At 31.0% G+C, this 27,600-nt stretch overlaps 3 protein-coding genes across 10 annotated transcripts in view; all 3 read right to left on the reverse strand.

Moving 5' to 3' along the window:
* The window catches only part of PAN2 (PAN2-PAN3 deadenylation complex catalytic subunit PAN2), a 122,339-nt gene that overhangs the window by 21,631 nt on the left and 73,108 nt on the right, over positions 1-27,600 (reverse strand). For all 8 annotated transcript variants that reach the window (XR_011636882.2, XM_043042777.3, XM_043042772.3 and 5 more), the window contains 4 exons: positions 25,518-25,624; positions 16,054-16,149; positions 14,284-14,420; positions 9,500-9,608 (listed from right to left, as the gene is read on the reverse strand). Coding sequence is in view for 7 of the 8 variants with exons in the window: in XM_043042777.3 (XP_042898711.1) it covers positions 9,500-9,608; positions 14,284-14,420; positions 16,054-16,149; positions 25,518-25,624 (449 nt within the window). In the remaining variant the exon portion in view is untranslated. The remainder of the gene's footprint in view (positions 1-9,499; positions 9,609-14,283; positions 14,421-16,053; positions 16,150-25,517; positions 25,625-27,600) is intronic.
* On the reverse strand, positions 3,994-4,836 carry LOC147810152 (uncharacterized; the record flags this gene model as incomplete). The annotated part of the gene is made up of 1 exon (XM_087160417.1): positions 3,994-4,836. A coding segment is annotated over one exon (696 nt), but the record flags the coding sequence as incomplete, so codon positions are not given.
* LOC147810153 (protein FAM200A-like) lies at positions 4,832-6,439 on the reverse strand. The gene has a single exon (XM_087160502.1). It carries the CDS (start codon positions 6,160-6,162, stop codon positions 5,155-5,157), a length of 1,008 nt encoding a protein of 335 aa, XP_087016628.1. The 5' UTR covers positions 6,163-6,439; the 3' UTR covers positions 4,832-5,154.

Here is a 27,600-nt window from a genome sequence, read left to right on the forward strand (position 1 = left end):
AGATAAGAAAACAATAAATTAAAGAAAAAGTAAATAATAAAGCAAGATTAGTTTAAAAAATGCCTAATAAATTCTCAATGTTTTATTTTTAATTCCCATTTATGATAGATACATTTCTGATTTACATAGAAGATTAGGTATCAAACTTCATAAATTACTTGAAACCTTAGAAGATAAACAACAGTAAATGTTTGAATATAGGTTGAAACATTTTCGAAAGCTAGAGTAGGGGGAATGTCAACTTATAATCAGATCTGTTAACTTCGTGAAATTTCACATGAACATTGTAAACAAAAGTAGCTTCATTGGCGAAGCGCTAGCAGGGGTCTGTTTAGAAGAAATTTGGGTCCGTTAACAGAGCTTTCACAAAATATATTTTTATAAAAACGGACCCTTTATAAATTATTTTTCTTTTAATTGGACCCTTCACAAATTTTTTTATCTTCATTGTTTTGTAAATCGAATAAACCCTCCCAGAGAGGAAAACAGAAAGATGGATGTAAATGAATTAAGTTTTGTATTAGGTAGACGCTTCTTCCATTGTTCGCCCGAAATGAATATTCTGCGTTCAGCAGTAAATATCAAATATTTGTATGTTGCATCTCTAATTTAGAAGCAGCAGTTGCTGTTTATTTTAGAAAATGTAATTTCTTTTTATTATAATTTAACAGTGTTGAGAATAATCTTGTATCTATTTACAATTTAAAAACTTCTTGAAAAAGTTTTTTGCAATAACAGCACCCTATTTGTTCAAATACATAAAAGCAGGATCCTGGTAGAAGAAATGTGACTTAACGTTTATTTTATATTCACATATTACGAGTAATTTTTTTTCAATTTTACAAAAGCCGGACCTTTCACAAAATGTCTGGACAGACCCCTGGCTAGAGAAAGATAGCTAAATACCGCAGAATGGTATATATAAAACAGATTAATGCATAAAACGACAGTTGAAAATTAGGGTTGGTTGGTTTAAACCTAACAGTTTTTTTTTCTTAAAAAAAAAAAAAAAAAAAAAAAAAAACTCGTTCCCTTTAAGAGATAAAATCTTAAAAAACTCTTGTTTCGATTAACTGCAAAAATATTTTTAATTTAAAGATAACCAAAGGAAAACCAGAACATTTTTCTATAAAAATCTTTTTAACCTTGAGTTGGATTGCTAATGTGAGTCTGCTACTTCAATTGAATGTGATATGTAATTTTTAAAAGTTTACGTGCTCTTGTACTAAAATGTAATTATAAAATAATTAATGTAAGTAAATTTAAAGTCATGATGTTTCTAAAAATTCTTCAATACAGACCATCATCCTTTGTTTAGATAGTTTTTAAAACTATTTAAAAAATGCAATTATAGAGCAAATTAAGATCAAAAGTTTCTCCGTTTTATAATCGTGTTCATTGTAGCAATCATAAATACAAGGTGGATACAAAACACTGTAACAAATCATTTTTTGCACAGATAAATTAAATAGAAAATGCAAAATATACAAATATGATGACACTATTAATGGACGTTTACCTTGAAATTTTTTTATTCAAACCAGCTACTACCTTTATTGACCACTAAAGATGATTGCTTGAGCCTTTCGCTGATGGCAGTATGAAGCATTTTAAGAGGTAATTTGTCCCATTCAAGCAATAAAGAAGCCCTGAGAAAGTCCAAACTCCTGTGCTTAACTTTAGACTCCAAAATCTCCCCAAAACATTAGTCTAAAGGATTTAAATCCAGTGAAGAAGGTGGATTATATTATTGCTTGATAAACTACCGGCAATCAACATGAAGCCAAGCCAGTGTTGTTTTGGTTCAGTGCAATGGAATGGTGCAGATTCGTGCTGAAATATCTAATCTGTCAGCAATTGGCAATAAATGTGTAGCCAATACTTCCTTTTGGAATATTCAGCATTGATTTTTACACTTTATTCATGAATTTCAGAGAAAATTCTCCATTATTTTACAGTGCAGTTAAAAACCACTACAGAAATCTTGTTCTGAAAGCAATGTACTGTCTGAATAATATCAAGTATATCATCGATGGTTGCTGAATATACAACATTAATTTTAGGCTTCAACTTTGTTCTCAGCAAAATATTTTCTCATCAGGAACGATTATTCTATCAAAACTTTTGCTACTGTGCTGGTTCAACAACTTCTTACATCCTTGTAATTTTTTGTGCAGTAGTCAAACCTTAAAATTTTTCTTTTGTGATAAGGGCAAAACTCAGGTCTTTATTTAATATAATTTGTATAGTTTTATGACTCACGTTCTTTTCTATAACCATTTTATTAGTAGAACTTTATTGATTTCTTCTTTTTCTTGCACGAATTATTTTAATGCGCTTCTTGTACAAACTGAGCATGTACGATCAGACCTCCGTTTAACATTACTCATGTTAGAATCAAATAATTGATTTATAGTTTCATATAAAAATGTTTTATTAAACCGAAGAGATATTAATTGCTTAAAGATGCAACCTGCAGAAAATCTGCGGACCATCAACCTTTTAGATTCCATTCTTTAAATGTTTAAATATTTTGCTTCAAACAAAAATCATCCGCACGTATAGAGAGTGCCCTGCACAGGAACAAAAAGAAATAATTTGTTTAACCAAATAATTAAAATTAACTACTATTTCTCGGAGTGTTACAGTATATAGAAGCCACCCTGCACATAATGCTTGCTACAATCAAAAGCATAACTAGGAATGATGTTTTTTTCTAAATTTTATTTTTCATTTTATTTTTAGACTTTTTTCCTTCTGTTATTTGCAGATGCAAATTTTCATAGTATGTTTACAGTTTGTTTTCATTGATTCTAATATTTTTAAAATACAATACTTATATAAAAGAACATAATTTAAAATTAATTTATATGTTTAATGCTGCATAATAAACATATTGACACGCTTAAAGCTTTATTGTGTTAAGAAAAATAACAAAAACATTTTCTATTTTTTAATGATCCTAAATTATTATTAGTTGAAAACTTAGGGATGCAGAAAATTATCAAAGCCTAATATTTCCAAAGAACACAGCCTTTTACATTTGAAATTTCCCCAATTTTCTTTTAGTTATAATGACTCTTTCAAAATATTTTTCGAAATTAAATTTTGTATATTAAAATTTTTTTAAAACAATTTTTTATTTAACACAATAAAATTTATTTGATTTTCACAAATTTTGAAAGAACTAGCATATGTGTTATAAATCAAACTATATTGTATTAGCAATAATTCACTTTTCACACAACATTCCACACCATCTTTTTTCAAGTAGATTTTTTTTTCTGCAGAGATAATTTTCCATCGAATTTTTCTACTATCTACTCCTTAAAAAAATATTTAAAAAGTTATACAAAAAGGTATGTTACTCCTCTAGAAAAAGCAACAAGCTTGAACCTAAATTTCACTTTATGCAGGCCTAGAAGTGACTCAGATCAAAAATATAATAGGAAATATAGGAATTCATTTAAGAAATTATAGGAATGTTTTGAAAATAATATAAGAATCCCTAATATTTTGTTTAAAAAATATAGATTCAAAATTTGCATAGAACATGTACAACTTTTACTTATGTGTTATTCAAAACTAATGTTATGAAAAAACATTTCTACAAAACCCTATCTTGGCTTTAAAACTAAATGTTTTATTAGATAATCTAACTGGAGAAAATAAGAACACTGATTGTAGCCAAATTTTAGCTTTCTTGTCCAGGACAGGTTGGAATATATTTCTTAACATATTTGAGTAAACAGTAGACTTATATCAGAATATAGTGTTATACATTTATAAAAGAATAATTAATAAAGTAATTATATTTTAAAAGTTTTTTGAGGACCAGAAAAAGGTTTCAAATAGAAAATCTGAATAAAAACAATTAAGTTCATTAATACACAGCATTAGAGTAAAGAAAAAAAAGTTTATTAGTAATAATGTTGGTAACACTAATTGGTATACAAATACGGCAAAGTGTATACAAATACGAATATAATACACTAGAATATACTAAGAGTGAACAACTCAGTTAAAATCAATACATATACGTAGAATTATTATTTTTTATTAGCTTCAGCAAGCTTTTCAGTTAATATTTTAACCTGATTAGTTGCGGATTCTATGATTGCAGAAGCAATTCTCATTTCATTAGTCTTTAGTTTTTAATGCTTTTTGTAGGCAGGCATTACTCTCCTGCAGTAAATTCTGGGAAAAACTTAATTCATCTTTTAAGGATTTCATTTGATTTTCTAAATCACGCAACTTTTCTTTTGCATCTGTCTTTTGTTTTTTCCGCAATTGCTCCGATTCTGATAGAGATCGTTTTTCTGCGTCTATCTTAGCTTGGGAAGCCTCTTTTTCTTTATCTTCTTTATATGCTGAATGTGCTTTAGTTACAGAGTTCAAATGTGAGAAAGTTATAGGAATATTTAAAATGTTATTATCATGCCTCCGAACTGCATCTTTAACTAATCTTAGGCCAATAATTGCTTTTTCAGACAAACAAGATCTTCCTGGTGATAAAATTGCATTGTTGACTGAGAATCCTCCCTCAACATCTGCATTGCCACGTGAAAGAGAGAGGCAGGATTTTACCAACAAAGATAAGTTTTTGTACTTTAGTACACCGGTGTATTTGTCAGTTAGTTTGAGCACTTTGGCCCAATAACTGCCCACTCTTTCATACTTAACAGCAGAATTTTCAGAATGAATGAGAGAAGTGAACTGATCACAGAGTTTGTTGTTATCACCATCCAAACAATATGTTTGCCATTTTCTGACAATTGTGTCAACTTCTTTATAAGATGAAGAGGTTTCATTTTTTTGCACAGTCTCATTACAGCATTATCAGAGGAGTCATTCCTCATGATACTACAACACTTTCATATGCTTTAAGAAATTATTACAAATGGGGAGATTTTCTCGTATAGAAATTGTCAACATTACAAGGAATTTTTTTGATTCAAATCTGAGATGTTTACGGTCTGGTTCCTTAAGCTTTAAAACAGTCCTTTTGGCAGCTACTCCTATGTTAATGTCTTGAATTGGTTTTAAGTTTGCCGTGTCATCAATGTTAATGTTGTATAAAGGGACGCCTTATTTCATAGAAACCAAGCTTTCTTTTACAAAATTGATCATAATATTTCGTAACAATTCATTGGTTTAGTTGTACAAAAGATGCACCAGAGGTCCTTCTGTTTGAAAAATTGCTAAATATGAATCCAAAATTGGAATGGTATCAGAAACAAATTCAATAACTGCTAAAGATGCAGGATTTTTTAACTCCTTAACAATTCTCAGATACCTTGAATTACTTTGAATCGTTGAAAAGTTTTTTTGCTTTGGCAAAAATTTTATAAAATACTCCTTCAATGCAGGATACACTAAAATAATCCTGTTTAGTACAGGACCAAGTGTAAGCCATCGAGAATTAACGTGTCTCAAAAGAAATTTTTGCTCAAAATTGAGGAGGCTTTGCAGTTCTTTCAAATCTTCTCTTCTTGCTGCACTTAATTTAAAAAAACCAAAAAGGTCATTTGCAAACTGATCTAAATCAAGTGAAAAAGAAGATACGGCTTTGGAAAATGAGTTATGAACTTTGTGAAGGGAACATGTCCCAAAATCGACAAGTTCTGGTGAATTTTCCAGGGCCAGTCTCTCGTTTAATTTTTTAGCAACTGATTTATTTACATTCGGTCCATCCATACTAAGCATTAAAAGTGTACTTAGAGGCAATTTATGATTATTTAAAGTCTCTACTAAATTACAACAGATTTTATTGGCATCTGCATGCCCCAAAAAGACTGAATTTAGATAAGAACTAACAACTTGATCACACTCTTCGCTCCAAAATCTGATATATATGTCCAGTTGCTTCTTAATTTGGCTTGTTGTGGTTTCGTCGAAAGCCAAAGTAAACAAACTAGGAGACTTTTTTAACTGGATGATTACTTCATTTTGAAAGTATGGCCCAAGGCCATGAGACAATATGTAGGAAACTTTCTGGTCACTAAACTGCATTTGATTAATGATAGAGTTACCTTCAAACATAGCCTGAAATAACGGCACAATATCCTGACTTGAAGCAAATGAATAATTGGACACTGCGACTTTCATTGCCCACAAAGCTTCAGCCTTTGCAACTTTTTGGTTTTGGCTCAACTGCATCATCACAACTTTTGAATTGGTTCCAGTTGTAGTACTAGAGCTATCTTTTTTTCCAAACAACTTCCCCCGCCCTTTTGCTTCTTTGGCGGCCAGCTGATGCTTTTTCCCATTAGAATGTTGCAGTAGTTGGTAAATTCCACTATTCGAAAATTGAACACAACTCTTACAGAGACTACAGTATGCAGTATCCCCATCTTTACCTTCTTGACACCAATTACTTAATAAATCCCCATTTTTGTTGAGAACTTCAAGTCATGAGAGCTGAAATTTAGTTTTTCCAGCAGGCATTTTTCTGAAAGAGAAGTACAGAAAATTAATGCCTATTCAAGCATATCAAAAGGTTTTAAAAAGCAAAATCTATTTAAACTGATTTCTATATAAAAAGGAAATTTCTTTACTAACTTAAACTAAACTCAGTGGCCCGACAGCCCATAGAGGGCCAAGGCCTACTGTGCCCATCTCAGTTTTCTTGACCTTGGGCTCTGGGGTGCAGAAGCAGATGTTTTGGTTAGGTGGTCAGCCGAACGCGGAATCCCCAATGTTTAGTTCCCAAGCATGCTTGGTACTCATTTATCGACCCACTGAAGGGATGAAAGGCTGAGTCAACCTTGCCCAGCCCGAGGATCGAACCAGGGACCTGTGGCACGACAGCGCGAAGCGCTACCGCTCAGCCACCGGGCGTCCTTTACTAACTTAAGGGGTGACTTATTATAAACCAGTTATAATAAACTTAGGAAATATAATGAAATTTATTTTTTAAAGCCATCTGCACAAGTTTTTTAAACTTACATACCATATTTTTTTAGAAATACAACTACTTGCATTTCAAATCAATATTTTAAAATAAACTTTCACATTTGACAGATTTGGAACATTTAGTAGGAATAAGGGGAAAAAAAATTTATGAAAATTTATTTATACCCATTTTAATTCTTAAGTTTAATAATGTCTTCAAGAGTGAGCTACAAATTTTTCTATTAACTCAGAAACGTTGAATAGAACAAAGGATTGCTTAAAACTATTAAGAATGAAATTCAGTAGAGAAGCAATTATCCGGTATGTTCGGGACCATTGCTATCCCAGATGGTTGAATTTCCTGGTTTTCTGAATCTGCTAAAAAGCATTATATATTGATGTTTCATCGAACCCAAATTACAATGAAAAATAAATAAGGAAATCTCTCTCTAATTAAAAAAATCGGAAGAAAACAACATTTAAATTAATAAAAACATTTACAAATTAAGATAAGAAAAAAAAAACTAAATCGTATTTAATCAACTGCAAACGTTTTCAAAAATAAAAGAAAATATATAAATTATGATAGTAAAACTGCCAAATTAAGAGAATAAAAAAAATTAAAAATTTATGTTCACTAATATGCATGTGCAATATCCCTCCTCGTAAATCAGAGAGAAAACGAAATCAGAAAGCCGCTCCTTTATGTTTGATTGACGGCAGCTTATCAGAAAAACGCCGTTTCTTTCCACCCTTGAAGATCTTCAAGATTACAGAAGAAATATATTGAAGTTTTCTCTTTCAACAAACAGGAGGAAACCCCCCCCCCCACACACACACAAGTTTTTCTTTCACTGAACTTCAAAAATCAGAATTTCCGCACATCGACATAATTCAAAATGGTGGGAAAATTAAGCAAAATTTATCCCGATGTTCAGGATACTGAATAAGTGGTTCTGTACTGTACTTGTATAAGCATATCATGATTTGTAAGTAAGTTACCTACATAGGAATCGCGATTCGTAGTACAAATTCGTAGTCCAAGTGTGATATTCATAACTCATGTTCTTGAAAACCAAATCTCTTAAATGCTAACGATTTCGGATTCATAATTTATGTAATGATTGTTCGTCGCGTGATATGTTTCGAAATTAAACTCGAGAAAGAGAAAAAAATCACTTAATTACATTAAAATAATAAAAAAAAGTTTTAAAGGAAAAAAAGAATAATAATATAAACAGAAGAACTTACTTTGAAAACGAAAATCACTTTATTGAATCCGCATGACAACATTAAAATATATTGCTTCGTTCTGGGTTCCTTCTTTTCACACCCTTTCTATTCTATATCTTATTCCACAACCCTCACATATATTTCCTTCACTTGCTGACGATTCACTTTTACTTGTACATGGTGCAGCTGGGTTGAGACATTGCAAACGGATGATTGGTTAAAGAATTTTTAGGTGTGCTTTGATGATTGACATCAGACTAGCGCAAATCGGGAGCGCGGACGTTGAGGAAGGATTATAAGGGAAAATTAAGGAAAAAAATACAGAAAATATAGGAACTATGGCAATTTTTTCAGATTAATAGGAAATATAGGAGCGCTGCGCGGCCTGCTTTATGGTGAATGAGGAAAAAGAGTTATAAATGGGAAGATCCAACTGATTGGTCACACTATTTCCAACAATATATATAAGATTATTCAAAATCTTCAGTTATTCTTTTTTATTATGGAATGTTTATAGAAAGAAGATGGATATGTTTTAGTTGTTTATTGATAACATTAATTAATAGTTAAAAAAATTTCATGATTATACCTTATAATAACTTAGATACCTTTTATTTATACCATACATTATTTAACCTTATGTCTCAAATAAGCCAAAAAAACTGGTTTAAATAAAAGAAACTGGTTTAACCCACTGACGGTTCTGCACGTAAAAAGTCGTAATTTGACCTGCAGTCTTCTCCGCATAGCGAAACCGGTTTTCCCATGTTATTAGATAGGGAAATAATGTATATGGGAGAAACATTCTCCCAATTTTGCCCATTTGCAAAGCCGCCAGTGGGTTAAACCAAGAAAAATCATATTTTAGGTTTCTTTACCAACCCTGTAGAAAATAGAACTCCTTAAAAATGACAATTGAAATAGCACATAAAAATAAGAATAAAAAAATAATTTACTTTAAAATAAAAATTTTTTATTGCTCATTTTTTCTCATAAAACAGTAAATGAAGAGAAAAAGTTACATAACTCTTATTGTTAATATGTGATTTACTCTAGTGTTTTACCACGTCAAACTGCTGATGACGTCTATTCGAACAGGTGAATTGCAAAGAAGGGGAAACAAAAGTAGGAATGAAAGAATTGATCAGACTCAAATCAGGTTTTTTATTTTTGAAAAAATAAATTAAGATTGCTGAGTAGTTCAAAAGAGTTATCCACAAAGATAGCGTGCATATAGATTTTAAATTTTCCAAGAAAAAGTGTATTTTCAGTTTATACATAAACAAATAGACTTATTTAAGCTGCAAATATCTCCAATTCAAAACAGAAAAAAAAAATAGAAACAAAATGCTTAGGAAAGGAAAAATAATACCTTTTCATTGTATTCGCTGACAGAAATTTCGCCTCCTTTCATCTTCAATTGGATAGAGAGGGGAATCCAAGACATGGAAGCCTCTGAAGGATCAATGGCCTTTTCAGGGCTGAAATATGTTATCTATTTTAGCACTGTCTTTAAGAAGGAAAATTTTTGAGCATCATTTTATGTTAGATACAACAGTAAAACAAGCGTTATCTTGATGTAAATGCATGCCACAGCAGTTTCACAATAAAGGACAAACTTCAGAAATAGGTTTCCAAAATTAAGAATTAAACTATACTAAAAATTACAATTTAATAAAAATTGTTTTACAAGTTTTTTTTTTCCTTCAAAAAAAAAAAAAAAAAATATTAAAAAAAATTTTTTTTTTCAGTAAACTTTTGAATAAAACATTCTTTTGTAACTTATTTCAAAAAGCTATTATGTACTTATTAAAATCTCAATTGGAATAATACCTTATAAGAGCCAATATAAAGATTTAATACTGTTTGTAAAATTGGAATTTTGCTTAATATTTTTAATAAAAATGTTTCACTATCTTTGAATGAAAATAAGCATTTAATAAAAAATAAATTTAGGAATGGCCCTTTAGTTTACCATTTTTTAAACTTTTGTGCACATTGTAATAAAATAATTGTTAATCGTAATAAAATCATTATAAATGAGCTAAATAAAGAGAATAATTAAAATTCTTGAAACAATATATCTTAGTCACACGTGATTTGATTTCACCTTCTAAAAATAGTAAATAGGTGTATGACGCCCAATTCATTCAGAATAAGAAAATTTAAATTTTTTTCATTTATATGCAACATTATTCAAGAGTCAAAAAGTGAGAAACAAAATATTAAATAGAATTGATAAGATACTTTCATCACTTTTGTACAAATTGTGAATGGTTTCTCAGTTCAACATATAAAATTTTTGCAGTTTTAGAATTCAGTTTACAAGCTAAATTGAACCAAAAAAAAGAAGAGGAATTTCACGAATTTGTGGAAAAGTGGTACGTTTGGAAGGAAGAAGAAAAAGATTATGGCATGATAGATAATACTTTTAAGATAGATAGTAAATACCTTTTAAGGAATAGCAGGGGAAAGATTGTGAATCGCGATATTGGATTTTAAAGTCACGTGAATATGAATCGCGATGAATGATCTTTAAATCAAGTAAATACGATTCACAATGAATTATTTTTAAATCAGGTAAATACGAAACACAGTGTTTGATATTAAAATCGAAAGAATGTGAATCGCCATATTGGAGCATTCTGGCATAGTTAAAAATATTAAAACAATACAAAACCGATAAACCAAAAAAATATATAAATCAAAATCGTGGAAGAGTCACACATATGAAAATATCTCGTTAACGTGATTTAGCGAAGGTTTTGTAATTTAAATTTTATATAGCGAAACTTAATTCCTACCTTTAATACAAAACAAATGAAATAAAATAAAAATATGACCACCGAAGCCGACGTCTTCAGGGGGTACCGGCCCCGGTAGCCATTAAAACAAAACCATTTCTATTTGAGGGAGAAGCAAAAGCTTAAAATATCTCCCTCAGTACCCCGATGGTTTTGCATAGAGGTCCAGGAAAAACAAGATACATTCAAAAGAATAAACAAATTACGAAAAGAAAATCAATAAAAATCATCAGAAAATTAAAAACTCACAGTCACAGGTCAAGAATCAACTTCAAAAGCGGAGGAAAAGAAAACACTAAAAACTGAAAAACAACGCCCCCTATAATAATGCGCAGTAAAAGTTTAAAAATGATATGAAAAGGTCAGGAGAAGGAGATACGTAGATAAATTAATAGAATGCTTAACTGGGGCTGCTCAGTTAAGACTAGAATTGCGCCCTGTTAAAAGAAAAAATATATAAAAACTTAAAAACCATCAATCATTTTTTTAATTAAAAAATTAACATTACAAAAATTAAAAGTTCAGTTCAGTTTTAGTTCATTTACTAAAGGTACTTTTATTGATTATGATTTATCTAGAAAAATTAAAAATCTTAAGGATAAATTCATTGTTACTGTTGTAGATAAAGCTTCAAATAATTTCTGTATTATGTGTAAATATTTTTTTAAAAAATTGATTATTGGGGAATATAATGCAAATAATACCTATTTAAAGTTAAAAGAAGATAAAAAAGTTATTGAAAAAAGAATTATTGCATTTAGTAAAAAATTAAAATTTAAATTAAATAGGATTACATTTCCATATTTATTTCCAATAGTTAAATTTCATAAAAATCCGATTAAATTTAGGTTTATAGCATGTGGTACTAATAGTTATAATTCTGATATTAGTAAAAGGTTTTTTTGTTTTTTAAAAATTATTTTGCTTAAAATTAAAAAAGAGAAAAATATTATTATTGAAAGTAATGTTGAAGTTTTGGATTTTATTAAAAGTAATGATATTTCCAGCATTAACACTTTTGATTTTGAAAATTTGTATACCAGCATACCACATGAAAAAATTATTGAGATTTGTGAAGGTATTTATGACAAGTATTTATTTGATGAAAAAATTGATAGGTTTAACTGGTTAGATTTATGCAAGTTTAATCTTTTTGAGAATGTTCTTTTTAATGGTTTAGATTTTTATAAACAAATTATTGGAATTCCACAAGGTAATTCCTTTTCTGGGGCTTTTGCCAACATTTTTTTGCACTTTTTTGAGGCTAAATTTCTTGAACATAAAGTACTTAATGCTTTCCGATACATTGATGATTTGATTTTGTTTAATTGTGACGATTATAATTTTATTTATACAATTTATCCTGGTGATTTGGTCCTGAAAAAAACTAATGAAAATTGCTTTAATATTGAATATTTAGATTTTAAAATTGATATTGTTAACAATTTTATTAAAATTGGTGTGTTTGATAAAAGAAAAGCCTTTAATTTTAATGTTATTTTTTTCTGCAACTTTAAAACTAATTTGTGTAGTAAAATATTCAAAAATCTTGTTTTTTCGCAATTAGTTAGGATCAAGAAAATTTGTAATAATGTTGAAAGTTTTCGGGAAGCTGTGGATAATTTTTTAAATAATTTGAGTAAAAATGATTTTCCTTTTAATTTTTGTAATGTTAATTTTTTAATTAAAAAAATGATTGATGGTTTTTAAGTTTTTATATATTTTTTCTTTTAACAGGGCGCAATTCTAGTCTTAACTGAGCAGCCCCAGTTAAGCATTCTATTAATTTATCTACGTATCTCCTTCTCCTGACCTTTTCATATCATTTTTAAACTTTTACTGCGCATTATTATAGGGGGCGTTGTTTTTCAGTTTTTAGTGTTTTCTTTTCCTCCGCTTTTGAAGTTGATTCTTGACCTGTGACTGTGAGTTTTTAATTTTCTGATGATTTTTATTGATTTTCTTTTCGTAATTTGTTTATTCTTTTGAATGTATCTTGTTTTTCCTGGACCTCTATGCAAAACCATCGGGGTACTGAGGGAGATATTTTAAGCTTTTGCTTCTCCCTCAAATAGAAATGGTTTTGTTTTAATGGCTACCGGGGCCGGTACCCCCTGAAGACGTCGGCTTCGGTGGTCATATTTTTATTTTATTTCATTTGTTTTGTATTGATACTTTTTTCTGAAATTTCTGCTGCTTCTTAGCGCGTTTTTTTCAAAGAAGTTTTATCCTTTTGATCTTAATTATTTGTGTTTTCTTTCAGTATTCCTACCTTTAAATTTTAGTTTATGCTGAAACTTTCGATAGATTATAAGTTTTAATTCACGGTAGTTCGTGAATGAATGGTCTTGAGATACGCAGAATTCCACGAAAAAATGACATGCCCTGCTTTCTGTTTCTAGACCTTCAGGGATAATACAAAAAACCCAGAATTCCGGGGTACAAACACCCCTGGAACAGTTACATTGAAATTGGTTTCAAATCTTTGCATTTTCTTTTTTCTTGATCTAAGTGTGTAAAGAGAGATATTTACATGATCTTAAGACTCATTTAATTTAAGATAATTTCTTTAAAATAAGTGTAATTTAATCTGGTAAATTAAGAGAATTCTGTAAAAGAAAGTAAAATTGGTAGAAGCAGGAGGGGGAAAAAAACATTTATTGTCTTGGGCTGATTTCAAACTTTATACAAACCCCCTTAACAGCGAAGTATTTTCTCAGTAAGATATGTTATTCCTATAATTGTAAGATATGTGTATGTATTACTCTTTATACTGCACAAAAATTTGTTAGTAGGATTTCTAAGACATCTGAACTAAGTTTTGTACCTAATTAAAGAGAAAAACTTTAAAAAAATTATTTCAGAAACTTAAACTTTGACAATAAGGAGAAAGTTACAAGAGCAGAAAGAGAATGAATAAAGGAAAAAAAATAGCAAACATCTTACAAAAACTTTCTTTTACATAAAAATAATTTAATTCAAAAAAAAAATTCATTACTATTTTATTTTTTATTTGGTAATTTTATACATTTAAAATTTGTTAAAGTGTAAGGTATAAAAACTTTGAGCTAGATTGGTAAATTTGTTTCTAATATACAAAATACTAAGAAGTCCTTTCCATGAATTTTTATTTATTATTTTTTTTAATTTCTCACAAGCTTTTTAGTGAATTTTGCTGAAAAGTTTTTATGTTTTCATAAGTAGTTTCCAGTTGAATTTTTAATTAGATTCACAATAACTGAGTATTTATTAAAATATTATCAATATATTCATTATTATAGAAATGGTAGGCATTATCTAATTGAATTCAATAGGTATAATGTGTGAAATTTTCTTAAATAACAGAACCTACTTTTTGATGGCGTGATAGTATCTGCAGTCTGATCTCTTGCACAAAGATCCATAACGGCAGTGCTTCTTTCTCGAAGAGACAGGAACATCCGGAAGTGATTTCATGATCAGACCCCCATCCTCCGACTGAGACAATAGCTGAATAAACAACACAGAAAGTTCATTTTTTTAAATCTAATTTCTTAAAAGCTACTTTTAAACTAACTTAGCTAGTAAACTCCACATTTCCCAAGCCTTGAATCCCAATAAAGGCTAAAATATCAACTAGTACAATTTTTAAATTACTGAATGATTCTAGCATCTAGTAAATATCTTTTTTGCGAATATTATTATCAAACCATTTTTTATATGACAGACGGCTTTATTGGTGTTTGACACAAACGGAGAAAGGAAGGTTAGGGCTCTTTCTTTCTTGAAAAGAGTAATTAAGTTTAGCACTTATAGCATGTTATATTTTTCATACATCAGCCCCAGTCTCAGAATTTATCTACTAGTTAGCAGTACTATCTTCAAAATTTCAAATGTGTCAGTGACAAGTTTGGAAAAGGCAACAAATAATAATTTACTTAAAAAAGTATAATAACTTTAGCTTTAGTAATCATGTGGGCATATGTCTTTCAGTTTTATACATGATTTTGCAGAGCTGATAAATAATGATATTGTCAGGGGAATAAGCTGCACAGCCTGTGTCTAGACTAGCAGAGTCACCACTAATTCAAGTAAATATTTGATTTGGTGCAATCGGAAATAGAGAGAAAATTAAAAGAGATGTTTTCGTTTATTAAATCCCAATTGAGTACATCCAAAAACATTTTTTTTAATCTCTTCCAATATTTTCATTTATTAAATCCCAATTGAGTACATCCAAAAACATTTTTTTTAATCTCTTCCAAAACAAACACCAGTATCGTTGTGTTTTAAAAAAATTAAATTAAATTCTCACACACAGCTTTTTATTTTATTTGCATGCTATTCCATTTTCATTGTTTTCCTTGCTCTTGTCAGCTTCGCTAGATTTTATTCTTAAAAGTTCTGACAGATTTATTAAACATTTACCCCGTAGTAAGAACAGGTATGTCTTCCTCAGTGCACATCACCGAAAAAATAAAAACAAATTTAATGTTGAAAGTAAAAGCAAGAATAATATTTTCAATAATAAATGCAATGCTTATCATTAAATCAGTACACAATCATAGTATGATAGCTATGATTTAAGTAAGTACAATTTCCATGGTGTATGAGCTGTTGTATGAGCTACATAAATGCTGTATGAGCTGAATTTTGATTAGTAGCTTCAAAAAAAATGTGGGATTTAATAGCTAATTTCAAACTTAAATTATTGGCATTTAAAAGTTAGGCATAAATATAATATAATTAAGCTACTTTTTGAAGTTGGACAATTATTAAATTATCATTAAACTTTTAGAAGAATAAAGCTCAAAGTATTCATAAAGCATACATTTTATCAACAATTTTACATGCTTTGAAAGAATTATCAATAAATCAGTTGTAGGCAACTAAATTTTTTTACAAAGGAAATTTAGATGCTTCTAATAAATAAATAAATAAGAAAAAACAGCAAATAAAAAAAATAATTTAAGCCATTCAGCTTGCCCTACAAAAATATATAGAAAAAACTTAATTGATTATAGACATAGAACTGTCTGTCTTTGAATAATATTGTTGAATCTATTCAATGTAAAAAATATTGTGAATGTCACGAACAAGCGAACATAAGCATTCAAAAGCAATTAAATATAGCAAATCTTACTTCCAATTGAGTTCTCCAAAACTCCATTTCTTGCTTATTCTCACCACAATTAAAAACAAGAATATCTGGTAATGACTTTAGAAGTTTAGTTTGTATCTAAATAAAAGAAGATATTTTCAAGTTAGATGGGAACAGTATTGCCAATAAGAATTAAAAATAATAATTGAACACAAATTTTCACTCATTTACAAAAGTATACTATTAATGAATACACACAAAGCATCTATGCCTACATTTACAAAAAGTTGGCAACAATATTGCAATTACAATAATGTTAAAGAGAGAACAACAAAAGAAGTGCACACGTGCAATGCTGTTATTGTTAATTATTCATATCATAGGGCCATAAAATATCAAACTATTATTAATGTCATTATTGCTTATTTAATTATGGTACTATTTATACACTTATAAGGTACCCTATTTACTACTGCAGTAACTGTGTTAATAAGTTTTTACAGATTCCTTAAAGGGATAAGTACACTTCCTTCCCTTAGGAAGTTAAAGTACTTGCAGCGATCAAATATGGCAGTTTGAATGACCACACACATGCAATGATGTAATCAAAATTGAAAAAGGTAATACCAGCGAAATAAGAAAAAAATTACTTTTTAATGAATTTACGGAATTTAGAAATTTTTTTTTCTATGAACTTAGAGCACAGTCTCTCATATTACATTTTACTCCCTCCTGCATTCCATTTGGAGTGAAATAAATTTCTTCTGGTTAACCAAAGAATATTATATATATAAGGTGTAACGTCCCATATCCAGACGTCCCTTTTATGGAAGGGTCGATTTCCTGGACACGTTTTAACAATCAAAATAAACAAACATCTCATCATCTTTCCCTCTCTTAAAGAAAAAAAAAGGAGGTCTTTCGACATGCTTTCTCCTTTTCTAGCTTCTAGTGATTTATGCATTGAACCCATAAATCACCAGAAAGGGGAAGAGAAGATACCAAGACTGTCGAATGACTGCTAGTTACCCTCCTCCCCTTCTTTCCTATGTAGCTGGCTAGTAAAAGAGGCATTTCCTGGAACTTTTTTATTAGAGTGTTAGGGAAAGAAGAAATACTGTGGAAAAGGGTAAACGCAGCAAACATTATCATGGAGGGAGAGTCAAAATGAAAAATTTGAATATGTCTAAAAGGATACACATTCTTGAGAAACATTCCTTCTTCCCCGGACCATGTAATATTTAGGAGGTGGGGAAAGGGGGGGTAAAATTCGCTGTTTAGCATTGACATGAAAAATATTCCAAGACTCCCTTCTACTGAAATATGAATTCAACTAACTAAAGTCCAAACCAAAAAGTAAATTAGATTTCTCTGAAATGTATTCCTTTTTTTCATGCAGTGCACCTGCAAATACATTATAGGAACAGGCGAATACCTTGGTGAAATAAGTCTTGCAAAATACTCCAAAACTAATTTCCCTCACCAAATATCTTGTATTTAAAGCAATCCAATGCGTCACATTGGATTATTTTATTTCTTTTCAGGTACATATGACTCACCAGAATCGATGAATCAGTTTGTGGCGCTTCGCGCCAAATACTGAGATACCACTTATATCCAGCATCACATTTACTTCCCGTCTTACTCCCACTGAGATCCACTCCCTGGGAAAACATTGTTTGCTTCCAGTGCGGCTTTCCAACCTTGTTCCTGTTCACAACCTGCTAGTCCTGATTACCTTCTTCTTTGCCTTGGCGTTTCATTTAAGCAGCTGCTGGTTGATCGGGACTTTCAGCAGATATATGGGGAACTGACGCAACAGGGCCCTCTGGACCTGGTCCAGGCTTTCCTTCTCTAGGGGGATGTGTAACAACATCACATTTATTCGTTTTAACTGATCTAGCTTTTGCGAGTTGAGAAATTGTGATTTTCGAAGGCTTGATTTTTTAAAATTATTTTTATTAAGTTTTTTGACAAGTTACTGTTTTTCAAGTTTTTAACTACGTAATTTTTAATAAGTTTTAATTGAGTTACTGTTACTCGTGTTATTTTTGCTTATTACCTTTTATTTTACTTATATCTTCACGTCTATCGAAAAAAAGAAGGAATGTTTCTTTATCAATTAAAGAAAAAGTGGAATTACTGAGAAAATTAGACATAGGCACTTTAGTATCTCAGTTGTGCAAGGAATATAAAATTGGAAAGTCTACTGTGTCCAAACGAAAAGCATGGACGACACAGCAACTCATAGAAGAATGGCTGGATAACGATTTTGCGCCGCAAGTTAGAAAATTTTTCCTATCGATTGGCTTGGAAGAGAAAAAGCTACTACTAATACTGGACAATTGCTCTGTCCACAAAATATCATTATTAATGGAAAGGACAAATGCTTCCGTTGCATTTTTACGGACTAACTGCACTTTGTTAGACTATGAATTTCAATGAACAAGGTTCGAGTAAGAGTCAGAGATCCCGAGTTCGAAAAACCTCTGAAGGAGGAAGTTCGAACATTTAAAAATAGTTTAAAGACAGAATTTGCATAGTATTAATTTTGAAAGTGTAAGTACCCTCATTATGCAACTGTTATTTTTTATATATATAACAAATCAAGATTGGATTTGGAGTTTTGTTTCTTTTGATTTTCATGACTGTATGTATTGAATTCGTTACCTCATGTTATGGAGAGGATTGTTTCTCTTTTATGATGTTTAAGTTAAGTTATGATTTTTCTTGCTTAATAAAATTTCTGATTAGTTAAAAGATGACTTTTTCATTATGCTTGCTAAGCATTTTCCACAACGCACTGAACTCTGCCAGCACACTTCAATTTTGCAGCCTATGGATAATGTTATCTTGAGGCTCAAGTGCAGGGCCGGCTCTAGACATTTTGGCGCTCTGGGCAAAACCTTAATTTTTGTTCCTGTACAGTCGTGTTGTCACGGGCCGAAAAACTTGTCAATTCTTGAAAGGCGGTGGTTGAGTGGTTTTGTCATGTTGAATTGAATTCAACTAGATTTTGCCTTAATGTTTAAATATATTATATTATTTGAATTATGCGCTTAGAAATAAAAATGATAAATTCTGCCTGCCACCTCTCAATCTAGTCAACTATCATTTTGGCGCCCCAAGATCATTGTGCTCCGGATCGCCATACCCTGGGGCCGGCCCTGTCAAGTTCAAATACAAAACTCAATTCCTAAGGTCGATACTGACCTCTTTAAATGGTGGCCAAATCTTACAAGACTTTGTAAAGTTTTATTCCATAAAGACTGCAATACGGAACATACAGGGGTGCTACTCGCAAAATATCAAATTGTCTCACCAGAAATTGCATTTCGTCTCAGTTAAAATCTCTTTTTGGCTCAGTTTGTCTCAGCTAAAATTATTTTTTGACTCAGTTTATCTCAGCTAAAATGACTATTAATCAATTTGATAACAATATAAAGATAATTTTCAGGATCCATAAAACCATTAATAGCATACTAGGCGTACAACAATTATACATACATTCACTATTGCTAGGATTTTAAAAAACCTGCATATGATTGATCATAAGAGTCCACAAAATTGTTTTGTGGACTCTGTTGTTTTCATATATATTGCATTTATCATTTATGCCAATGAATAGTATCTGTTCCAGAATTTTACAAAGTAAATTTTAACTTTCTTATTTTTTAAAATACAGTAGAGAACCATTTATCCGGTATCCAGATAACCGGGAAACCAGAAAACCGGGAAAAATTTTGCTCGAATTTCCCGCCATTTTAAACTAGAACGATTTTAAACTAGAACGAAAAAAGCGGAAATTGGACTCATCCTTGAAGTTGAGTAGAGGAAAATGTAAGGAAGGGGAAGATTTTTTTCCCCGTTTACCCAGAGAAACGTCATTTCCTTGAAGGCAGGCAAGGGAGGAATGTTTTATTTTTTCCTTTAGGCCGTCAATCAAACTCAAGGGTGTGGCATGCTGATTTCGTTTTCTGCTTGATTTACGAGGGGGGTGGGGAAAATGCATTGCATGCATATCAGTGAACAGAAAAAGAAAAGAGAAAAATATATTTATTTGACATCGACTAATAAAAATAAAATCTTTTTCTTTTGAATAAATTCTTATTCTTTGGAAGTGCGGTATCAATTACAAGTTTTTCTTGGTGTGGAATCACATCTGCTGTAATTAAAAATCTTGTTTTTATCAACAAAAAAATAAAATAAATGGAGAATTGTTTATTATTTTAAACATATGATTATTTTATGAAGCAGATTGCAGTTTTGTTTTTCTGATTCCACTACATTTGATTTTTTTTCTTTTCGCGATAAATTTCGCACTCAATAAATTAATTCTTTTTATTCATAAATTTTATCATTAGGTTTTTTTTTTTTTGAATTCCGTTGATCTTGCCTAGTTTCGGGTTTTAATATTTATGCTAGTGCCTTTTTTAATTATCGTTTCGGTTCGATAATTTTCAAGTGTTTTTATTTAGATTAATAAGTTTTCCTTTTATTTTATCGTTTCCCCCGTATAATTAGGTATGAAATATATTGCGTTATTTAATCATTGGTTTTGTTTATATTATTTAATTTAGGAATTGTAATTATTTTTAAAAAATAAATATGAGAATTTTGTATTTTTTAAACTTGATTTTCTTGTCTAAACTCGCAAATTTTTTTGTTCTTTTAAATGTTATATTTCTACCATTTTTTTTTCTTTTTAAAGTTAGGAGTACCTTTCTTTTTTCTCTTACTTTATGCATTACACTTTTTCCTTGTACTTCGGGTTCGATAAAACATCGATTAACGACACTTTTTGGTCGATCCAGAAAACCGGGAAATTCAGATATCCGGGATAGCGATGGTCCCGAGCGTCCCGGATAATTGGTTCTCTACTGTATAATGGTGTAACCTTTCTAAAAAGAAATATCTATTTAGTTTTTTGGTAATTCAAAAGGGAAAATACCCATTTTATTTTGAGCTCAAATTTCATCTCAAAATATATAACTATTCAGTCACAATGGAAGGTCTACAGATTTCAATAATTAAAAGAGAAATTCAGTAATTAAATAATGAGAGTTAAAAAAAAATTTAAATAACACAAAAAAACCCCACTCTTTGACAGAATTCAGGAGGTGCAGTGAAATTTTGAAATATTTTAGGTAGGAATTTTTCAAGAAAATTTTAAGGAGCACTTATTAGCCAAAAATTAGCATATATACATTTTTATATCAAAACAGAAATATATAAAAACTATTATAAACAATTTAAAACAATTTAAAAAGACACATATAAATATACTTTTCTTTCTAAAATGACTTGCATCCTTTATTAAGTATAAAAGTAAACCTTTTAGTTAATTGGCATTGACTAGTAGATTGTACTTTCTTGCATTCACAAGATCAGTTAGTTGACTGTGTTCTTTTAGTTTATATAGCTAAATATACAATCATAAAATGTAATTATGAATGCACTTAGTAATTGTTTAAATGCAACAACTGCAGAAAATTATATCACATCTTTACAGTAACTAATTCAAGAAAAAACATAATTCTACTTCTCTCTAGAATCGTGATACTGGATTTTAAAATAGCGTGAATATGAATTGCGATATTGGGTTTTAAAATCGTGTGAATATGAATCGCGATATTGGATTTCAAAATCGCGGGAATGTGAATCGCGATTTTGGATTTAAAATCGCGTGAATATGAATCGCGATATTGGATTTCAAAATCGCGTGAATATGAATCACGATATTGGATTTTAAAATCGCGTGAATATGAATCGCGATTTTTGATTTTAAAATCAAGTGAATATGAGTCACAATATCGGATTTTAAAATCACGTAAATATGAATTGCGATATTGGGTTTTAAAATCGCGTGAATGTGAATCGCGATTTTGGATTATAAAATCACGTGAATATGAATCGCGCTGCTGGATTTTAAAAACACAAATCACAATATTGGATTTTAAAATCGCGTGAATATGAATCACTATTTTGGATTTTAAAATCGCGTGAATATGAATCGTGCGGTTGGATTTTAAAATCGAGTGAATATGAATCACGATTTTGAATTTTAAAATCACGTGAATAAGAATCGCGCTGTTGGATTTTAAAAACGCGAAAATAAAAATAGCGATATTGAATTTTTAAATCGCGCAAATAAGAATCATGATGCATAATTTTTAGATCACGTGAATACGAATCACAATGAGTAATTTTTAAATAGCGTACAAATACGAAAAACGAGATCTGATATTACGACTGTGTGATAACGAATCGCAATATTGGATTTAAAAATGCGTGAATACGAATCGTGACGCTGGATTTTAAACTCGCGAGAATACAGATTGCGATATTGAATTTTTAAATTGAGTGAATAGGAATTGCTAGTACGATTTTTAAATAGCGTAAAAAAATCGCAACACGTAAGTTTTTAATCAGTTAAATACGAAAATCGATGATTGATATTCAAATTGTCTGATTAAAAATTGCGATTTTAGCATATTCCAGCGCAGTTCCTAATATTTAAAATTCCGAAAATCAGCCAAACAAAAAAAAATCAAATATCGGCGGTCGAAACGAAACGCTTAGACTCCTTTCCACTCTACAGCGGAAGTCGCGGTAATCCGACTATCGTTCCGGCGGCTTGGGTTTCTCTAATTGGACTCCCTAGAAAATTTTAGTTTCTGGAACATGGTCGGAAATTTTAGAAATTGGGAGAAAAAAGCGGATTTCCGCTTTTTCGCGGAAGTCTTTCATCCCTGAATAATTATGTGCACTGTACAGTTTCCTAAGAAAAAAAGCAAGATAATAACCAATAGTATAAGGGAAGAATACCCTCCTTTCTTACAAGATCACGGGCATGCGATACTGATTGCTACTCACTGCTGTACATAATCCAATTGTAGACACGAAACGCATATTCTATATGCATTCCAATAGCTGATTTGCCAAACGGAATTTCTGACATTTAAATGACGTATTTAGGAGGCGTGAACGGCAAAATGCTCTCCAATGACTCACGGCGATGCGGATTAATATTTGAAACTGAATTCAGGTTTGTCAAATTTTGGACGTTTTGTCTCAGAATGGCGCAGCTTTGGCAAAAACTGAGCTGAATGTCGCAAAATGGCGCAGTTATGCCGTTTTGTCTCAGTTTGTCGCAAATGACGCAGGCGTAGCATCCCTGAACATAGCAAAAGCTTGGGAGGAAGTCGACAAGAAACCCTTAGGAATGCTTGGAATAACATTTGGTCATCAACTATTTTTTTTCGTAATGATGAGGATGAGCCCGTCTTTGAAGGATTTCGTCCAAACAAAGAGAAAGATAGTGTGAAAGAATTATTACAATACATCAAGTCACTGTGAGAGTGAAAAATTGGATGAAGATGATGTTGTAGAAACATTAAACTGCGACGATGATGCGCCCTAACTGTGTCGCAATTAACAGATGAGGAAATCAAAAATATAGCTTTGAACAAACAGGGCAGTAATACAGAGAGCGTAGACAGCGAGTAAGAACCAGCAGAACGGATTTCTACTGACAATCTAGTTAAAATGCCATTAAAAGACTAGAACAAAGAGACTTTATTACCGATCAAGAAATCATGTCTCTTTATAGGATTAAAGAAAAGTTGTGAAATAAGAAGCCAATAATGAAACAGCTTCCTTTAAAAGATATGTTTAAAAAATTAAATGTTTATTCTGCCTATGTATTTTTTTTAGGAGTTTTTGATATCTATGTACAGTAAATAATTGATCTTTATTTTACGTATTATTTTTTTAAATTTTGTTCAATTTAGATCGTTGAAAAAAAGCAAGTTTTTTTCTGGTTTATATGGATTATTGTTACATTAATTTTAAAGTTTTTTTTGTCATTTCAATGCTTTTTAAATGATTAGTTGCGATTTATTTACTTGATGTGTTATGGACTTATACTATGCTTATTTTAAAAATTAGAAGTTTTTTTCTTTAGATGGTTGAGTCAGCAATTCTTTCTTCCATAATGCATTTTATCACTGCGTATTTGGTGTAATTTTGGTAAATAATAAATTTTTTGTAATGCTAATGGCTTGTTGATTTTCATTGCGAACCGCGAAAATTGCCAAATTATGTTTAAAAAAATAATTAAAAAAAACACCTTTAACTGAGCGATTAACCACTGAATTAAGCAAACAGTTTAGCGTGGCGATAATCTTGGCGTCGTTCGTCGTTTTCATCACGGTCGCCGTGGAAGTCAACAAGTATGTACCATGGTTTTTTTAATTTCTTTTTTCAAGGTAGTGTGGTCAATTATGTCTCGAGGTGCAATATTGCCATATTTTTTAAACCATTAATTAAGCATAGCAATATTTCTACATTATTAATTAATAAAATACAGACATATTTCAGCTGTTTTAGAATTCCAATGCAATTATTTTATTCATTTCATTTCGTAAAGTATAGCTGTGTATTTTTTCAAAAATTTCCTTTCAACTTGTTTCTAGACATGCAAGCGATAACAATCCTCCCCCTCGTAAACCAGGCTAAATTAATATACCCCTCCTTAACATTGTTTTAACAAGCACTAACCAGATTCTTTCATTCACACAAGAAAAAATAAAGAGAACCCAATCAGCATGCCGTACCTTTTCGCTTGATTGATAGTCAATGATCGGAGAGAAAATAAGAATCTGTCACTCCCCCGCCCTCAACTTGAACAATCTCCTCTTTACGCATATTTTCTCTACACAAATAAGGAGGAAAGGAATTTTTCTCTTCCACCAACCCACCATAAAAAATGACGGGAGTTCGCTTCTTGCTTGAATCGTTCTAGTTCAAAATGGCGGAGAGAGCAATTAATATTTTAATAACTGTCAATTTTCTTTTTCGTTTTCTATATTTTAGACGCCCGGTGGCTGAGCGGTAGCGCTTCACGCTGTCGTGGCACAGGTCCCTGGTTTGATCCACAGGTCCCTGAGTCAACCATGTCATGAGGCCGGGCATGGTTGACTCAGCCTTTCATCCCTTCAGTGGGTCGATAAATGAGTACCAAGCATGCTTGGGAACTAAACACTGGGAGTTCCGCGTTCGGCTGACCACCTAACCAAAACATCTGCTTCTGCACCCCAGAGCCCAAGGTCAAGAAAACTGAGATGGGCACAGTAGGCCTTGGCCCTCTATGGGCTGTCGGGCCACTGAGTTTGAGTTTCTATATTTTAAGCAAATAATTATTTTTTCTAATATTTTGTTTTTGATTGATTAGATATCATTCTAATACTAAAACATTATTGCCCGAAAAATAATTTTTATTTATTTTTTGCTTCTTAGATTCAGATCGTTTTAAGCTTTGTTTACCTTGGGGGTCTATTATACGGAAAAATCTATTTTCCTGAAGTCCCACCAATTCCGGATACGCGACTTTCGACTGTATATGTATATATATACACACACACAAAGAACTGTGAACACACCAATAAAGTACCTAAATTCTAATCCAATCATTGTTAGTAGAAGATATAAATATATGGGAGTACCATGCTAGTGAAACGACTGCAATTGTCACACCAGGCAGTTATGTGATGTTTTGCAGACAAACTCCTCTGTACAATATCTACAAAGGAATACTGCACTGGTGGTTTATCTGCAAAAAACAATACACTGATTACACACAACCAGATGTTTGAAGAGAAAGCAGGAATATAAAAATTGAATACAAAATATAAAGGTATTTTAAAAACTGTTTAATAAAATTGTTTACATTATCAAAGTCAAAAGAAAAATCTTATATTAATTTTACGTAACAGTTGGAGATAGCTGAACCTTCCTTACTTGTTGAGAATCATGTCATACGTTATTGCCTAATAAGAACAGTCATTTGATAGTCTGATGCTTAGATTAGATAAGTTCTTGGATAGAAATGTAAATTAATGTTTAGTAAACAATACCATTGCAAAATAGATGCTTGGGACATGAAAAACATAGGTTCATTGGTTATGGGTTAAAAATATTTAAAAAAAACTTACTCCTTAGTAAATGGACAAAAAAGTAACTTTTGATATACAATATTGAACCTATTACTATCATATTATTTGTCATTCTCACTTTTACTAAAAGCGTATCCATCTCTATCAATTGATTTGTCTTTATTACATTAAAAAAAACTAACAGCATTTTTTTTTCTTTAATTCTCTATCCTGAAGCACTATATTGTCACTCGAAAGGTGTAACTGGAGTATTTTTAAATAAGATCTTAGCCAATCAGTAGATGCCATGTCTTCATAAGAATTAGTCATAATTTCATAAGAGTATATAACTTTTTCACAATAAAAATGTTCAGTTTTTTAAAGTGTTTTATTGTGAAATACAGTGCAATGTCCCATATCCGGAAGGATCGATTTCCCGGACACATTTTTTAACAATCAAAATAAACAAACATCTCTTCATCTTCCCCTTTCTTAAAAAAAAAGAAAGAAAAAAAAAAAAAAAGTCTTTTGACACGTTTTCTCTTCTAGCTTGCACTGAACCCCTAATTTATGCACTGAACCTATAAATCACAAAGGGGAAGAGAAGATCTACCAAGACCATTAAGTGACCGTTAGTGACGCTCCTACTTTGGAATGCAGGGAAAGAGGGAGATTTGTTTTCAAAAGACCGCACCAGAATCCCCTCCCTCCTCCTTTCCTATGCAGCTGGCTAGTGAAAGAGGCACTTCCTGGAACCAAGAAAAGGGTAAACGCGGCAAGCGTTAACGTGGAGGGGGAGTCAAAATGGAAAATTTTAATAGGTCTAAAAGGATGCACGTCCTTGAGAAACTAGTTCTTACCCAGACCATGTAATATTTAGGAGGCAGGGGAAAAAAAGGGGGTAACATTCTCTCTTTAGCAGATTCTTTCAGTCATACAAGAAAAAATAAAGAGAACCCCATAAGCGTACCCCGCCTTTATGCTTGATTGATAGCCAATGATTGGAGAGAAAACAATAATTTGTCACTTCCCCGCCCTCAACTTGAATGATCTACTCTTTACACTTATATTCTTTTACAAATAAGGAGGAAATGAATTTTTCTCCTCCACCTACCCACCTTAATGTATGACGGGAATTTCCCTTTCTTGCTTGAATCATTCTAGTTAAAAATGGCGGATTATTATTTTCATATCTGTCAATTTCTTTCCGTTTTCTATACTTTAAGCAATAATTTTTTTTCTAATATTTCTAAATTTTCAGCAATATTTTTTTTCTAATACATATTTTATATTTGATTGATTAGATATTCATATGGTAGGAAAAATCATTTTTCAAGTCAATCAACTTTGTGGATTGCAATTACTGATCCAAAAAAAAAACAACCCTTCCATATTCTTACTTCCAAAGCAAACTATGGATGTTTTGTAAGGTTCCATGTATAGACAATCAAATGTGCCAATTTTACTGCTTCGTAATTAAGTTTGACAACGTGACAGTACAAAGTATAATGCCTGAGCGTATATTGCTTTTAAAGGCCTACTATGCAAGCCATGACAACCTCGATTCCAGCTCAAAGTAGGTTTATGACCCAGTACAAGCTGAAGACAAGAGTGCTTAACAATCAACAATTTGATTCACAAGTCTGAGAGAACT

Source organism: Parasteatoda tepidariorum, chromosome 4 (genome assembly GCF_982258835.1).
Source record: "Parasteatoda tepidariorum strain Cologne lab strain chromosome 4, Ptep-v5.0, whole genome shotgun sequence".
Lineage (NCBI taxonomy): Eukaryota > Metazoa > Arthropoda > Arachnida > Araneae > Theridiidae > Parasteatoda > Parasteatoda tepidariorum.